The 15,792-nt window shown below is 59.4% G+C and overlaps 1 protein-coding gene across 17 annotated transcripts in view; it reads left to right on the forward strand.

Moving 5' to 3' along the window:
* SEPTIN9 (septin 9) overlaps nt 1-15,792 on the forward strand; it is a 129,568-nt gene that overhangs the window by 109,861 nt on the left and 3,915 nt on the right. For all 17 annotated transcript variants that reach the window (XM_040530140.1, XM_040530138.1, XM_040530142.1 and 14 more), the window contains 7 exons: nt 1,980-2,171; nt 5,112-5,240; nt 5,628-5,709; nt 6,921-7,058; nt 12,162-12,279; nt 14,175-14,270; nt 15,108-15,204. In XM_040530140.1, coding sequence (XP_040386074.1) covers nt 1,980-2,171; nt 5,112-5,240; nt 5,628-5,709; nt 6,921-7,058; nt 12,162-12,279; nt 14,175-14,270; nt 15,108-15,204 — 852 coding nt within the window. The remainder of the gene's footprint in view (nt 1-1,979; nt 2,172-5,111; nt 5,241-5,627; nt 5,710-6,920; nt 7,059-12,161; nt 12,280-14,174; nt 14,271-15,107; nt 15,205-15,792) is intronic.

Genomic DNA, 15,792 nt, shown 5'->3' on the forward strand with positions numbered 1-15,792 from the left:
TTCCCACGTGATTTATCATTTTTCTAGCGGTATGTCGGGTTTTTTTTCCACTTTTGGCCTTGCCACTTTGAAGCAGCGCTAACTCAGGACCTATGGAAGGGCCTCTGGCGTGCCGGGCCTGTAATCTGTTGAAGGAGCAGCCGGCAGCATGCTGCCAGCTGTGCTACAGCCCAAATTTGTGTGTGTGCCTGGTGCAGAGCCGGGAGGAGCAGCTTGCTGCTGCGTGTGCCAGACCTGCGTGTTTGCTCCCCAGCGGCTCCGTGAGTAACGCTGCTCTGCACAGCCCGGGGCTGGGGGGTGGAAAAAAGCGTTCAGAGCCACCCGTATCGGTCTTGGTGATCAGTTCTGGTTTGGTTTGTTTTTTTCCTGCTTGACTCAAAGTGCGCTGTGCTTGCAGGATGTGAGGGCTTCTGCCTCGCAGCTGGCTCTGGGCTGGTGCTGGGCCCTGGGCTCTGCTGGTCACCGGTGGGGAAGGGATGGGGGGAGTTGTGCTGGGAGGGAGCCCCTCGGCACCGCCTGCGCCCTGCGCTCAGATCCCTTGGGAGGCAGGGAGAGGAAGGCACCCAGCACCTCATCAGAGGCCAGAAGTAGCGGTGGGGTGAGGCCAATGAGCCAGAAAAGGAGCTGAGGTCTGTAGCGGTGCTTTGAGATACGAGAACGGGGACCTTGGCAAAAAGCTACACGGAAATGGAACGCTTTGGCTGGTGATGCGGGGAGCTGGGCATCGAGCAGCAGCAGCCTGGGCTGGGGGAGGCTCTCACTGTGTCTTCCTAACCCCTCAGCTGCTTCCCTCTCCACGCCTGCATTCCAGGAGCATCCTCGGCGTGGCTCACGGCTCCACCAGGAGCTTGCAAAGAGCTGGGGCCGAGCTTGTGCACGCTCCGTGCTTGGGCTGCGAGCAGAGCGCATCGCCCCGTGGCCCCCACGGCCTCCTTCCTGCCTGGCAGCGGCGGTCCTGCCCGCGGGAGGGGACGGTGCCGCCACCTTTTCTGGTGAGGACGTGGAATGAGGCAGCAGATAGATGCACGTTTGTTTCTCCCTCATCCTCCAGAGGCATCTGCCTCCTTTATAGCAGGAGCCCTGAAGCGCGTTGGTGAGCTGCGTGCTCCGTAGCCGCCCTGCGGGTGGGACAAGCGCCCAATTTCTCCAGAAAGCTGAAGGCTTTTTGCTTTCCCTCTGACAGACGGTGGCAGAACCGGGGCAGCATCATGACGGCTCCGCCACCGCGCAGGCACTTTCTGCTGCAACCCATTTTGGGGCAAATGTGTTGGTTTTCGGTTCTTGGCGCTGTGCGCTGGGGTGGGGCAGTGAGGGGCGAGCTGGGGCCTGCGGGCACCGCACCGTGTCGGTGGCAGCTCAGAGCGGGCATGGGACGGGGAGACCTTCTCTGTGTGACAGAGAGCTGTCCGGCTCCCCAAAATGTGGCCGTGAGGCATTTACACCGGCAGTCATCGTAGCGCTGTAATTACAGCAGTAGGATGAGTTTTTAATGGCAGTGTCGTGGCACAGGGCTGTTCTGCTGAAAGCCTTCGTCACCCTCACTGCACGAACTCTGGGCTCATGCTGAGGGCTTCCCTGGTGCTGGGCCCGGCTCTGCTCGGGGCGAGGGACCGGCTGCTGGTGGGGGGCTGCCCACGGTGCCGGGGGCGGGGTGCCCCGAGGTGCTCCCCCAGCACACCAGGCTGCAGGGCCGTGCCCTTTTGCTGTGCTCCAGTAGGCTTGGTAACGGGGGCGGGGATCAAGGTGCATGTGTTAAAAACTGTAATCCCAAATTTGAGATAATTACAGGTGAAGGAAGATGCTGTGTGCCTGCTCTTGGCCTCCAAATGCCCCAAATCCCCTCTTGGTGCGGAGATGCCGCGTGCGCCTTATTCCTTCTTGGGACAGGGCAGGCAGCTCCTCCTGTGCCCTGCCCGAAGGAGCACCGCGGTGTGCCCGGCCCTTTTCCGCCCCTGACTGCTCTCTCCCTGCCTCCCCAGGTCCCGAGGCCGTTCCCAGCCACGCACCCGGCATGACGGACGCCCCGCGGGATGCCGGCCCCAAGCAGGCGGCGCCGGCGCGGCCAGAGAAGCCGGCGGCAGACTTCGGCTACGTGGGGATAGACGCCATCCTGGAGCAGATGAGACGGAAAGCCATGAAGCAGGGCTTCGAGTTCAACATCATGGTCGTGGGTGAGCGCTCCCCCCGGGCCAGCTGCCGGCAGCGTGCTCAACGAGCTGTTTGTTTTCTGTTGTGACAATGTTTGTCCTCTCCGTACCCTCCTCGGGCGCAGCAGTTCAGCTCCGTGGCGGTGGCTCTGCTGCAGGAGTCAGCAAATCCTGCTTCCAGAGTGCTGGCTTCAAGTCAGCAGTACTTAAAGCCGGGGTGGGACGCAGCCTGGAGCTGGCTGTGGTCCCGTGCACCTTCCTGGAGGTTGGGGTGCGTCGTCTGTAGGCGCATTCCCAAGAAGAGAGCCTTGGGAGGTGTCAGTAACCCTGCGGAGGGTGACAGCAGCCTTCTCTGGGTGCTGTGCGGGGAGCCCTGCAGTGCTTTGGCCCTGAGAAGTCAGGGAGCGTGGTAATGCTGACGTGCTGGAATACCAGCACCTTGACGTTTGCTGGCGTTTCCAGCAATTGGGCTGAAATGCCTGCTCGTGAGTTTTCCCGTATTTATGAGGTGGTGCCGGGAAGCCCGGACAGCAGAGGAACCCACGCTACGAGGGGGCTGCAGCGGGGTCGGTCCCGCGTTGGATGCTTCCGATGCTGGGCTCTGCATCCCGTGCGGGCTCGGTGGCACCCGGCGCTCTGCTCCTGGCTGTGTGGCAACGCCTGCGTCGTGTGCTGACGGCCCTTGGGCTGGAGGGGCAGCAAGGCAGGGGAAGGACGGGCTCGGTAAGCGAGGGAGGAAATGCTGCGGGTATTTGGCGGTGCAGATAAAGAAGAGGTTTGGGTGGCTGGGCTGTTCGGCTCGCATCTGGGTGCTGGTGGCTCCTTTGGGGATGTGAAACTTCGTAAGAGAGGCTGGGGGGTCCCTGCTTGTGGGGAGGGAGAGGGGGAAGGCTGTGGCAGTGGTGTGATGGGGGGGTCTTCCCATCATTTCCTCCTGCGAGGAGCTGTGTGGGGCTGCAGCCTTGGGTAGGGACACCCATGTGCTGGGGACCTCCCCCAGAAGCCCTGGGGAGCATCCTGGGGATGCAGGAGGGCCTGATCCAAGGAGTCTGCTAGTTCTGTGAAGCCTGTAGCTGCCCTGTAGCTTCCCAGCAGGCTCTGTTGATGCCCTGCATTTCCCCTTTTTGATTTTTTTTCCTGCAGAAATGGGTCTCAGAGAGGAGGGCACCCTCGGCTGTGGGCTGGGAGGTCACTGCGAACCCATCCGCTGCAGAACCAGTTTGTGCAGGCTCTCGTGACATTTTTAATGTAAAAAATGCTCTGTGCAGCCAGTTCAGCAGCACTCCTAGGGCAGAGGGATCACAGCACTAATCCCGAGAGCCTGCACGTGAGATCTCAAGGGCTGAGCCCCCGCTCCCCTGCCAGGAGAGGCACCCCCCCACCCGTCTGCTGCTCCGGGAATGTCCTGGGAGAGCGGCTCCGGGCTTCCCCGTGCTCCCACCCTCCTGAGCAGAGGCTCCTCTGCTCTCTGCTTTGCGGCTGCTTGGAGAAATGATTCCAAGGGCCTGGAAAACCTTGTTCTTCCCCCAGCAGGCTCTGGGCGGGCTGTTCGCAGCCTGGGGAATTCGGTGGCAGCATGAACAAGGCGAGCTCCAGCCCTGCCAGGAGACCCGGGAGGAGCACCCAGGGTGCCCTCAGAGGGACCTGGGGGGTTCAGGGATGCTCTGCTGGAGCCAGGAGGAGCAGGCGGCCCAGAGCTGCTGCTTTCAGCCATGTTGTGCCTTTGGGACGGGCTTTGGTGGCGTGTGACGCCGCCGATGCAGTGGCAGGGGACACGGAGCACGGTGGCTCTCTGCAGGGGCTGCCCTCGTTCTGCCGTGTTCCTCCAGGAGGGGAGGTCAGGCTTCTCCTGGGATTGGTTTGGCTCCTTTATTCCCACCCGGTCTAAGCTGTGAGTCCTTACGTTAAAATCCTTGTAATCCCTGGGTCACGGAAGGGAAATGCCAGCCAGGGAGGAGCGGGGTGACTTGGGCAGAGGCGGAGGGAATCGAGCACGTCTGCAGGCAGGGGGCTTCCCTCTGCCCAAAATCCTGTACCCCTGGGTACCAGCAGGCCCCTTCAAAGGGGTTTCATCAGCCGCACCGAGGCAGAATTTCAGTTTGGGGTTGTTCCGTGGATGTTGCCTTTCTTACTTTCAGGAGTCCTTGACCCCAGTCAGGTCCCTGTGTTTCTCCCCTAAGCCCGCTGCGATGGCTGCAGGCGAGCGGGGCGCTCCTGTGCGGGACCGCAGCGTGCCGGCTGAAAGGAGGAGTGCTGGGAGCTCAGCTCCGGGCTGCTGCTCGGTCACGGGGCTGGGGCAGCCAGCCCGTGGCTAATGCCCAGGACCAAGGCGCTGGCCAGCCCCGCTGCTGGCTTGGCTCTGGCTGCCTTGGGCAACCTGGGTGGGTTGGGGCACTTGATTTGAGCGAACACCGTAAAAGCTGCCACCGTAACACCATAAAAGCTGCTTTTTTCTGCCCTCGCAGGATGTGCTGCGCTCACTGGGATGTTGTTTCCGTGACTCAGGTGCTGCTGGCCTAGGGCAGCCAGGCTCCGTGCAGCCGGGGGGCTGTCTGTAGCAAAAGCAAGTCCGGCAGAGCAGCAGCAGGGGATGCAGAGGGCTCAGGTGTCGGAGGCTGCTGCCGTTAAATCAGCCCAGCGAAGGGCTTACGGAGCTGCTCGCTCCTCTTCCCAGGGGAGCTGCAGTGGGGAGGCTGCAGGAGTGATGTGGTGGTGCTGGAAGCTGCCGGGGTGATGGTGCTGGCTGCTGGTGACGCTGTCGTGGCCCCAGACCGGTGCCTGGCCCCGCTTGCCCCTTTCTGACATCTTTTAACAAGCCTCGGGGTGCAGCTTGGCACCTCTTGCCTCCCTTCTGCAGCTCTGCTGCAGGCTGGGTCTCCTCAGCCTCTCCATCTGCCGGTCCCTGAAAAAAACTAACCCGGAAAGGGGATAGTGCTGACTGTGGTTTGTCCTGCTGCTTTCCAGGTCAGAGCGGCTTGGGGAAATCCACGTTAATCAACACCCTCTTCAAGTCCAAAATCAGCCGGAAATCTGTACAGCCAACTTCTGAGGAGCGGATCCCCAAGACCATTGAAATCAAATCCATCACTCACGGTGAGGCTCTGCAGAGTCCAGCTGGCACTTTGGCTTTCGGCCCTGCTCTGCCTTGTGTCCCGGCAGGCCTGGGGGGGCTGGGGGCCCCCACAAACCTCCACTCCCATCTGCACGAGGGGGCTTTGGCCATCCAGAGGTGCTCACGGGGCTGGGAAGACGCCTCTCTTCTTTTTACCCTCCAGCACTGACCTAATGACGATGAAAGGGAACAAGAGAGGCGGTTGTGGGGGGCTGAGTTTCAGGGCAGAAGTGGTGCTGAGTTCCCTGGAGGGCCTATTTGTGCCTGTGAGAAGCTGTAAAGGCGCTTTTCTTCCCTGGGGGGGCCCAGTCCGGACCTCCAGCTGATTTCGGGAGCTGCCTCACACAGCTGCTCTCTTCTCATTTCAGAGATCGAAGAGAAGGGGGTTCGCATGAAGCTGACGGTCATCGACACCCCGGGCTTTGGGGACCACATCAACAACGAGAACTGGTGAGCTGGCTGGGCAGCCGTGCCTGTGCTGGGGGAAGGCATCTGATCCTCGGGCCATCCTGCCCCAGAGCTGGTTCTGGGGGCCAGGCTGTGGTCCTGTGCTGCCCCTGCTCTGTGGGGAGCAGAGCAGAGGGGCTGGTGAGGGTGGCAGCGCGGTGCCGCGCTCCCTGGCCCTGCTGCTGGACCCACAAACGTCCTGCTGTCTGTGCCGTGAGATGCCCTTTGTTCGGGGCCGGGAGCAGCTGTGTGCCAGCAGGGCTCGTCCCTGGGCCTCGCTCATGTGGCCCCGAGGCTGGGCCCTGCCACATGTCCTCGGGACAGCGGCTCTGTGTGCGGGACGTGCTGGGCAGGGCTGTCCTGTGTCGCTGCGGGGCTCCGGCTGCAGGAGGATGTGCCGAACGCGAGCCCCTGTATGTGCGCACCCACTGCTGGGGCAGGGAGAAATGGGGGGTTTTTGGACCCCAGCTGCATTCAGCTCCCCTCTCCTGTCCCACACTCCCCCCCCCCGTAGCTGGCACTTCCAGGACACCCTGGAAGCAGCCTTGTCCTCCTCTGGACACTGCGGGCTGTCCAAAGATGCCCTGAGACCAGGCAGCCAAGGACCTGCTCTGCTGCGGCGCTGCCCCGGAGCACAAACCAGGAGGCCACGCAGCAAGGCTCAGGGGTGGGATTGGGAGGACGGGGGCATGGCTGTGCTGGTCTGGTAGGGCTTCCTGGGCTCTTTCGGTGTTGAAAAGGACCGGACAATTTCGGGAGCTCCTACCTGTAGTGAGCTGGGGTGGATGCTCCTGCTCCTGCGCTACGACGTGGTGCAGAGAGCTGGGGGATGCTCCCGGCCCCGCTCTGCAGCCAGGACCTGGGGCAGAGGAGGGAGGTCTGTTGAGACACTTGGCCCTTTGGGGCAGGGAAGGGAGGATTTCAGGCACTCGCTGCTTTAAAACAGGCGGTAAGATCCCCTCCCACCGCGGCGTGGGGAGCTGCCAAGCAGTGAGCGTGTGAGCCTGGGGATTCCGTCGTCGCCCACAGTCGCTGTGTGAATGGGAGCTGATAGGAAGGAAAACGTCCCTGCAAGGGCGGGTTTTGGTTCAGTTCGTGTGTTTTACGGGGTGCTGTAGGACACTAAGCATCCTCCGCTCAGAGGCCAAGGGGGAGTCTGAGGGTGGTCCCGGTCCCTCCCCAAAACCCAACTTTGTGTCTGTGCCTCTCCGCAGCTGGCAGCCCATCATGAAGTTCATCAACGACCAGTACGAGAAGTACCTGCAGGAGGAGATCAACATCAACCGCAAGAAGCGGATCCCTGACACCAGGGTGCACTGCTGTATATACTTCATCCCCGCCACCGGCCACTCGTACGTACCCACCGGCCGTCCTCAGCCCCTCGGCGTTTCCCTCCGCCTCCAGTCTCGCAGCTCAGCTGCTCGGGGGCATCCTTTGGGTCCCTCGGGGTCTCTGAGGGGAGCTCGGGGCCCTTCACAAGCATCTGGCTGAAGCCGGTAGGGTCAAGTCAGGTAGGTCTCATGCTGCTGTGTGCAGGAGCAGCAAGGAGGCTCAGGCAGCCCATGTGAAACTGTCTTTTCTAAGGCTGTAGCATCTGCAGAGCTGCTTTAGCCAAGGAAAACATGGTGTTTCCTCTTCTCCTCAAGGGCCCTTGCAGCCTGCCTGAGCCTCAGTTTGTTGCTTTGCTCTGGCCACCTTGCTTGCCCAGCAGATGGACATCAATCAGTGGGCTCTCGAATTTGATGGGGCTGCCTCTGCAAACAGGAGAACCTTTTTTTTTTTTTTTTTTTTTCCCAGCGCCCCTGCCTTTGTAAGGGGCGAAGTGCTGCTGTACGGAGGGAACAAACACCCTAACCCTTTTAGGGTATTTTGTAGGTTGTTTGATTAGTCTGTGAGTGGGATGCCGTTTATTCTGCGCAGCGCTCTCCTGGCTCTGGCATTTCTCAAGTGACAGCATCAAAGGGCTAAACCTGGTGCTTTTCTTTACCCCACCCCCTCTTTTTTTCTTTTAGAGACATATAGCCTCTAGTGGAAATCTTGGGAACTTTAGTGTTTCGAAAGCTGCAACGTAAAGCACCGCAACGCGAACTGAGACTGAAGTTTCCTCTTGATTTGTGTCAATTCCTTCCACTTCTGGCTTTGTCTGCGTGGGGAATTTTTTTTTTTGTCTGTTTTCAAAAGTTAGATTCAGACTGCCAGAGCTGTATTAATGCCAGCCCTTTCCTCTTCCCCATGTAGAGATTTATTCCAATAGAAAAGATTTTGTTTTGCTTCTGTCAGTGGGTAGACCAAAAATGCATTCTTTGCTGGAATAAAATGACTGCATGGGCCAGTTATGTTCTGCTTGTGTAACAGGCACGGCTTGCGTGTGCGGATGAGAGGCTTGAAAGCCTCCGAGGAGGGAGCAGGAGCCTCACCACCGAGCCGGTCAGGATCCCTGGCCTCGGGCTTTTCCTTTACACCCACCTCTGCTTGGGGCTGCTGAGCAGGAGCGGAGGGCGTGCTGACACGTTCTGCCATGAGAGAACCTGATAAAGCAGAAAACTTTAGGAGGGGACAATGGTTTTGGCCAGTCTGGCTTGTTGGTCCTGCTCATCTCGGGACCGATCTGCAAAGATCTGCAAACCATCTGCAGACCGGGTCGGGGTATTGCAGCATGAGCCATGCTCTGGCTTTTTCTCGTGGCTTCAGGCGTTTAACCCTTGCAAGCGTGTGCTCTGCGGACACAGAGCGCAGAGATCGCAGATCTGGGTGTGCTGCCGTGGAGGAGTGCAGGCACTGCTTCCCAGGCAGTCCCCCTGGAAGCACAACATCCCACGGGGCTCAGTTTGCGGGTTGGGGAGCAGCGGTGCAGAGCCCGTCCCCTGCCGGAGCCTCTCCAGCGGCGCGTTCTGGTTTCTCTCACCCGCCGGCTAGCAGTAATTGCGGGGAAGTTCAGCTGCTTTTTTTCTTTCTCTGCACTGAACATGTGTTTCCAATATCCGAGCTAGCCTGGCGGTTGGAGGACGTTGTTACTGAGCCGTGCACAGACCCTGCTCCCCCTGCTGCAGCCTCGGCCGGGCGGGTCCCGATAGCCTGCCTGGGGCCAGCGCTCAGCCCGGCCACTGCTCCGGGACCTCCTGCCCTGCCCAGGTGTCCCCACGGGCAGCTGGCTCACACATCCCCTCCTGGAAGGGGATGGAAGTAGATTGAGAAGGAGTGAAGCTGCGGGTTGCAGAAAGGGGGACAAACCCCACTGGGTGCAAGAAATCCATGGGAAATGTTGCTTCTCTGAAAGCTCGAGGCAGTGGTTTCCCTTCTGCCCCTTGTGAAGCCCACGTTACGGTGCTCATCGCCCCAACGTGCTCTCGCCATGCTGCCCATGAGCTGTGGATGCCCGTCCTGCAGCAGGGACAGGGCTCTGAGCTCATTTTGGAGCACAGGAGCTTGGGACGCTGCTCCACACGGGTGCTGCAGCATTTAGTGCAGGCTCGTGCCTCCCCGCCGTGCTGCTCAAGGGTTAATCCAGGGAGAAATTTCCTCTCCGCTGCCGATGTCTCTCCCCTCGCAGGGAGGTCAGGGTAGGATTTGCAACCCATCTAGCTTGCACACACCCTGTCCTTCTTGTAACACTCCCGTAAAACCATGTTTGCAGAGGCTAAGTAACCTGCTGGCAGGGGCTTTTGGCTGTAGCTGCGTAAGCCGAACTCTTTGCCACCCAATAAATTTCTCAGCTCTGACCCCTGTGAAGCACTGCCAGGCTGCGAAACGTGACTCTGAAATACTGCCCTGGCCTCGGCAGCCCCATTTGCTGCATGTGCTGGAGGTGCTGGCTGATGTGCAGACACCTCACGGCCGCTTTCCCCTCTTGCAGCCTCGGTTGGGTCCCCCAAGGGTGCTGGTGGGGCTGGGTGGCCGCTGGGTGCTCGCTGGAGTCGGCTGGAAGCGCGGCTCAGCTTCTTGCTGAGAAATAACTCACTTTCTCTTGCTGTTCTGCTTATTTGTATACTTAGTGGTTTCATTGCTGATCCTCGTTGAGCTCTAGTGTCGATGCTTTGAACCTGCTTTGGATCCCCGGGGGATGAGGGTGCTGCTGGTCACATCCTGGTCGCAGGACGGTGGTGGCTGAGCACCAGAACTGTCCCTGCTCTCCCGGGCGGTGCCGTGCAGCAGGAATTTCAGAGGAATTAGGTTTGGGCTCGCCCCATCGTGGCCCTGGCCATGTCAGCCTGGTCCTGTGCAGCATTATAAGGGAGTGTGTAAATTAGGCTCTTTTCGCTCATAATCTTCTTAAGCCATTCTTTCCCCTTCGGTGCCTTCAGATGGGTGACTGTGACTTCCAGCAACAGGTCTCTTTTTTTTTTTTTTTTTTTTTTTGTGAAAAGCATCGCTTCCTTTAAATACTTGAGGTTTTTCGGGGCTCCCCAGTGCAGGTGGGCTGGGGGAGCTGCAGCTGCCCGAGGCCGTGGATGTGCTGGGAGGAAACGCTTGGGAATTTTGCTCTGGAACACCCTGGGAGCTGCCCCCTGGTGCTGCTGGCTCACAGGGCTCCTGTGCTCATCCCCTCCTCTCCCACCCAGTCCTCGTGTGTCCTGGGAGCAGCTTCGCGGTGCTGCTTCGCCGCCCTCACGTCCTCAGCAGGTGTCAGGGAGGGCTTGGTGAGGGGGCAGGTGGGCTGTGTGCCCCCTGGGCTGAAACTTGGCTACGTGTGCATCCCGCTCTGTGCTCCGAAAGGAGAGCCGGTGGAGGAGGGAGGAGCGCAGTCTTGGTGGGGAAGAGGCTTTTAAAGGGGGAAAGCTGTTTGAGAAATAGCAAAGAGAAAGGAGGGGAAAGAAATCTGCTGGGAAAGGAACATGAGTGCATGGCTTCCTTGGAGGTCTGGGAAATACATTATGCAGAGCTCCAAACAATGCTTGCCAGCAGCACTCTGCTCAGATGTGTCCGTGGGGGTTTCCTTGTGCTTTTTCATTCTTTTTTTTTTTTTTTTTAAATAGCCAAACTGCTTTTCTTTCCCGGGGCCCAGGGTGAGCTGTGGCTCCTGAACTCGCGTTAGGAACTTGATTGTCCTCACGCTGCCTGCCCGGCACCCGGGGCCATGCGTGCAAATGGCACGGGGGCTTGGGGAAGGTCCTCGAGGTGCGGGGCGTGCCCGGCCCCGGGGAGGAGATGGGGTTTGGCTGGGGACGGGCTCAGATGTCTGCACTGGAGTGGCCTCGAGCTGTGGTTTTAGGATCGGCAGGAGCACCGTGCCGGGTCTCTCCGGGCTGGGTGTCCCTGCGGGGGGCTCTCGGTGCTGGGGCCAGGCAAGGGCGGCCTTGCGGGGTGGAGATGCTGCCTGGGGACTGCCGAGGAGCAGCATCAGCCCTTCCCCTTTGGGCTGGCGAGGCTCTCGCTGGGTTTGTGGGAGCCGTGTGGGGTCTGTGGGAGCCTCTGAGCCCTTCGTAGGGCCTGAGGAGACCACCCCAGTGGGGTTTGGCTTGAGCATGCTGGCAGCAGGTGCTCTCTTGGCCCTGTTCTCCCTGCTTCTAAGCACGTTTTTGGCTCCCCCGGGCACTGGCCTCTGCTCTGTGCTCCCCCGCGCAGGGAGCACCTGAGCATTTTAAGTCACCACCCCATTTATTTGGGTTTTTCCCCGGGTTCTGAGCAACATTTGCTCAGCTCTCACGTGGGCATCGTGTCCCTGTCACCTCCAGAGCCACCGATGGGGACCCGCAGCAGGCGGAGGCATCCCCAGGCAGGCTTTCGTCTGGCCAGCTTGGGATCCCCCAGCGATAAAAATACCTCCAGGGAGCAGCAAGGACCGAGGGGCAGAGGGAAGGGTCAGGGCCAGGCGCAGCTTGGCACCGGGGGTCGCGCCTGCGCTGTCAGCAGGATTTCCTCAGGGGCTGATGGCTCGGGTGTGCAATCGCCGCACCTTTGCTGTGCTGAGACTTTGGTTGTAGAAGTTTTCTGACGTTTTTGCCCTCTGGAACAAGCAGCGTCTCTTCTGTGCCGCGCGATCCGCTTGAGAATTAGCAGAGCCTTTTTTTTAATCCGAGCCAGTGGATGAGGGATGAAATCTTGGCTCGTGTGTGACAGAGCAAGAGTGAATCTGAGCAGGGATAGTGACCCGTGGCCACGTCCCTGTCGTGCTGGCCTGGCCCTGGCCAGCGTGTCCTCGTGGGCACGGCTGGAGGTTTTGCACCATGGTCTCTCCCCAGCTCGATGTGTGCTGCAGGCAGGCTTCAGTGCTGTGCTTGCATCCTGGCTTTGCCAAGGACACGCGTGGCTTTGGGCAACTTCCTGCAGTCCTCGGTGGCCGTGTAAAGATAAAAAGCCCTCTCTTACAAGCCAAGCTTTTAAGAAAATGTCTTTCCTTTTCCTCTCGGAAAGCAAACGATTCCCCCTCCGTGTCCATCCTTTGAAGCTCTCTCTCTGCTGGGAGACAGCTGCAGCCCCCCCGGCTGAGCCCCTTTTTTTCCTGCCGTGTTTTGCAGCCTCCGACCGCTGGACATCGAGTTCATGAAACGCCTGAGCAAGGTGGTCAACATCGTCCCGGTGATTGCCAAAGCCGACACGCTAACGCTGGAGGAGAGGGATTACTTCAAGCAAAGGGTAAGGAAGGGGCCGGGGGTGCTCGTCGGGGCTCCGCAGCTCCCCCTGCCCCTCTCCCCAGGCAGCTTTGGGAAGCCGAGCGCCTGGCTGGGAGCCCGGCGCATTCCTCCGGCTGCAGCCCTGAGCGATCCCATGTGGCAGGAGGGAAGGCCCTCGCTCCAAACGCTTCCTTGTGTTTCTCTTGGACCGTTGTCAGCGCGGAGTAAGTTTGGAGCTCGTGGTCTCGGGGCCTGTTTCTCCTGCCTCCTTTGTTGTTGTTGTTGTTTTCGGGCTGGTTTGGGTTATTCCCAATGTTATATGATCTGTTATATGTTATATGTTATATGATGGTGCTGCACACACAGCCTAGAAAGCCCTCCCTGTGCCACATCCTGCGCCCGTACGGTAACCAGGTGAAAACGGGTGGGTTTGCTGAGCTCAGCCAGGCAAGATTTATGGGGAAGCAAGCCGTGAAATTCCCTTGATCGCGTTGGTGGGGAGCCAAGGAGGGGCGGCTGAGCCCACTGAAGGTGTGTGCTCGCTTCCCTTCCTGCACGCCTGGTGCTGCTGGGAGCTGGAGGTGCCCCGTGGGGGCTCGGCGGGGGGCTACACACACAGCGCTGTAAGCGGTGGCGTGGCTGAGGCCGCGACGGCCTCAGCACTCGCTGCAAAAAATCAGCGAGCCCCTGGCCACCGCGTGGCTCGTTGCTCTGTGAGCCAGAATCGCATTTCTGAGCAGGAACAGGCCAGGTTTCACCAAAGCTGGTCACTCAAACAGCATTCCCCAACTACCCCGGTGCGATGCAGATGGTTCGGGCACTGGGTGCTGTAGGGCAGGGAGGAGATGGCCAGGAGTCGGGTCCTGCAGCCTGGTACCGATCCGCAGACCCACAACGGGACGGGGTCAACCTGACCGGCCTCCGCTTCTTAGTGCTTGCTGGGGTCCAGCACATCTCCCCTCTGGGCAGGGAGTGAAACAAAAAGAAAGGGGTGGTCTTGCCAAAATGACAGCTTTAGGGATGGATGGTGATGGAGAGTGTAGGAGGTGAGGAGTTGCCTCGGGTTGCGTGGCACTGCGTCAACCTGATGCCAGTGCGGCACGGAGTTGGTCAAATGGAGTCCAACACCCCGTGGAGCTGGCTTTGCTGGGTTGTTCCCATAAAATAGGGGCCATCCCCAGCAGGTGTGTGTCTGGGGACTGGTTTGGGGTTTCTCTGGCCTGGATATGCTTTCCTTGCCAGCCTGCAGTGCAGACTGCTGTGGAGGAGTAGATGGCCATAGCAAGCGACGGAGCAGTCGCATGGTAGTGGGTTTGGGTTTGCAGCTTTGTTCAAGGCTGAGCCTCTGTGCTCCTGGTGCTGACCTGAGCTAAGCCTCACCCTACCTCTAACCCTAACCCTAACCTCCCAGGACTCGGATCTCAGCGCCTCTTTACCCTGCACAGAGGCAATGTCCTGGAGACCACTCCAGGCTGTTGTGTCCCTGGCTGCTCAGAGCAGGCACTGCTGTGAAACCTTTCCAGGCAGGGCAGCAAGTGCCAAAAAAACAACGTGAGGGCCAGCACCGCATGCCTGGCAGCTGTGTTCCCATTGCTTGGTGCAACCTGTATTTTTGTACTGTTAAATGCCAACACAAAGCCCAGCTCATATACCTGCATCTCCCTCTCAGCCTGTCTTGGCACCAGGTTCCTGCAGACCTTACAGGGCAGGCACTTGGAGGTGTGTGGCAGTTAAACGCAGGTCCCTGTCCCCCAGGTGGGCAATATTTGGGAGAGAGGGGGAAGATAGCGGTGCCTGGGCATTGCTGTGCCCTGCAGGCTTGCTCCTGAGAGCCTCCTGCAGGGGCTGGGGCAGTGCTGTGGTGGGAGTGCAGCTCCTCTGCCTGTCTTCACGTGTCCCCTGCTCCTCCCCTCCCAGATCACAGCCGATCTTCTCGCCAACGGGATCGACGTGTACCCGCAGAAGGAGTTTGATGAAGACTCTGAAGATCGGCTAGTGAATGAGAAATTCAGGGTTAGTGCCTGGTGTCGCAGTTAAATGTGCTCGGGTGGGGGGCTGCGGCTCCGAGCGCCTGGGATGTCGCGGGGTCCTCTTCCCAAGTGTCTGTTTTCTTTCTGAAGGTGCTGAGCCCTACAACCGCCTGCACAGGGGTCATGCCAGAGCTCAGAGCAGGGACAGAAAGAGTTTGAAAAAGGCAGCTGGGGAAGGCTGCCTCTCTGTTGTCGCTCTTTCCCCCAGCTCTGTATCTTAACGTGCCCTCAGTAAGCAGCAGGCAGGGAGGTCTGGGGGCTTCGTGCCCCCCCAGGTGCAGGGAATGCCCACTGCAGCACGGGGAGCCCCCTTCCTGGCGGCTGGAGAGAATCTGCCCGCAGCCTGCTCTGCTTCTGTGGAGGTGAATTCCTTGCTGCAGGAAATAGCGAACAACTTCCTAGCTCGGAAAATTGGGTTGGGCAAAATCAAGGAAGAAAAATAAAAATTAGGGACTCCAAAGTACAAAGACAGCACCTCGGATCAGGGAGTGACCAAGCCCCGGGTTGCTGGATTTTGGGGTGGTTCTTGGGGAAGCACCACGGTACCTTCCTCTGGATGCTGGTGCCTGCCAACGAGGTGCTGGGCTGCACGGGTTTGGTGCTGGTTTTGGACTGGGCGTGTGTGTGGGATGCTGCTGCCCTGGTCCTGGGCTGCCCAGGTCCCTGGCAGGCAGCGCTGCTCAGGAGCATCAGGGACAGGCTGGCCCATCCCATGGAGGTCTCTTCCGAAAACAGCCTGACCCAGGACTTTGCTCACCAGCTTGGATTCCTGACTGGTTTTTCGGGAGGAAAACGTGACCTTGTTTTTCTCTTTCCTCAGGAAATGATCCCGTTTGCGGTGGTGGGCAGCGACCAGGAGTACCAGGTTAACGGAAGAAGAATCCTTGGAAGGAAGACCAAGTGGGGCACCATTGAAGGTAGCTTGCCCTTGTTTCCCCACCTCCTGAGCCCGACTCCCTGCCCTGGCTGAAGGTCCAAAAGCAGCAGTGGAAATCAAGGTGTACACAGAGCTTCCCTGCTCCTCCGGGAAAGTCACCTCCCCAGTCTTTGGGGACTGGAAATAACTTGGCCAGTTCTGTGCTGAGGTCCTTTGGCTTTGTGTGATTCTGGGGGCGGCTGAGTGTCTGAGGGGGCAGTTCTCGGTGTCTTGTCTCCCCCTCTGGCCAGGCTCCTGCTTCTCACACTATTAAATGCCTGGCGGCTGGATTTGAGGGCAGACAAGTTCAGTGCTGAGGTCTCTTTCTCTAGCCCATATTAGAGCCTTCCCCACCATCCGTAGGTCTCTGCACCCTCCTCCACGCATTTCGTGGTGCCCTTGTGGGATCTCATCCTTCTTCTATCTTCATCCCATCAATGTCTTCCTTTTTATTTTTTTTTCTCCTCCTCCCACCATTTTAAATCAGAGTTTAAAAGCTAGGCGAAGGCTTATGGCTGCAGCCCATCAGCACGTTTCCGGGTGCCTGGCTTTGGGCAGCCGGCTGACTGGTGCCACCCCTCTGCCTTCC

The sequence above is a fragment of the Cygnus olor genome, chromosome 18 (genome assembly GCF_009769625.2).
Source record: "Cygnus olor isolate bCygOlo1 chromosome 18, bCygOlo1.pri.v2, whole genome shotgun sequence".
Lineage (NCBI taxonomy): Eukaryota > Metazoa > Chordata > Aves > Anseriformes > Anatidae > Cygnus > Cygnus olor.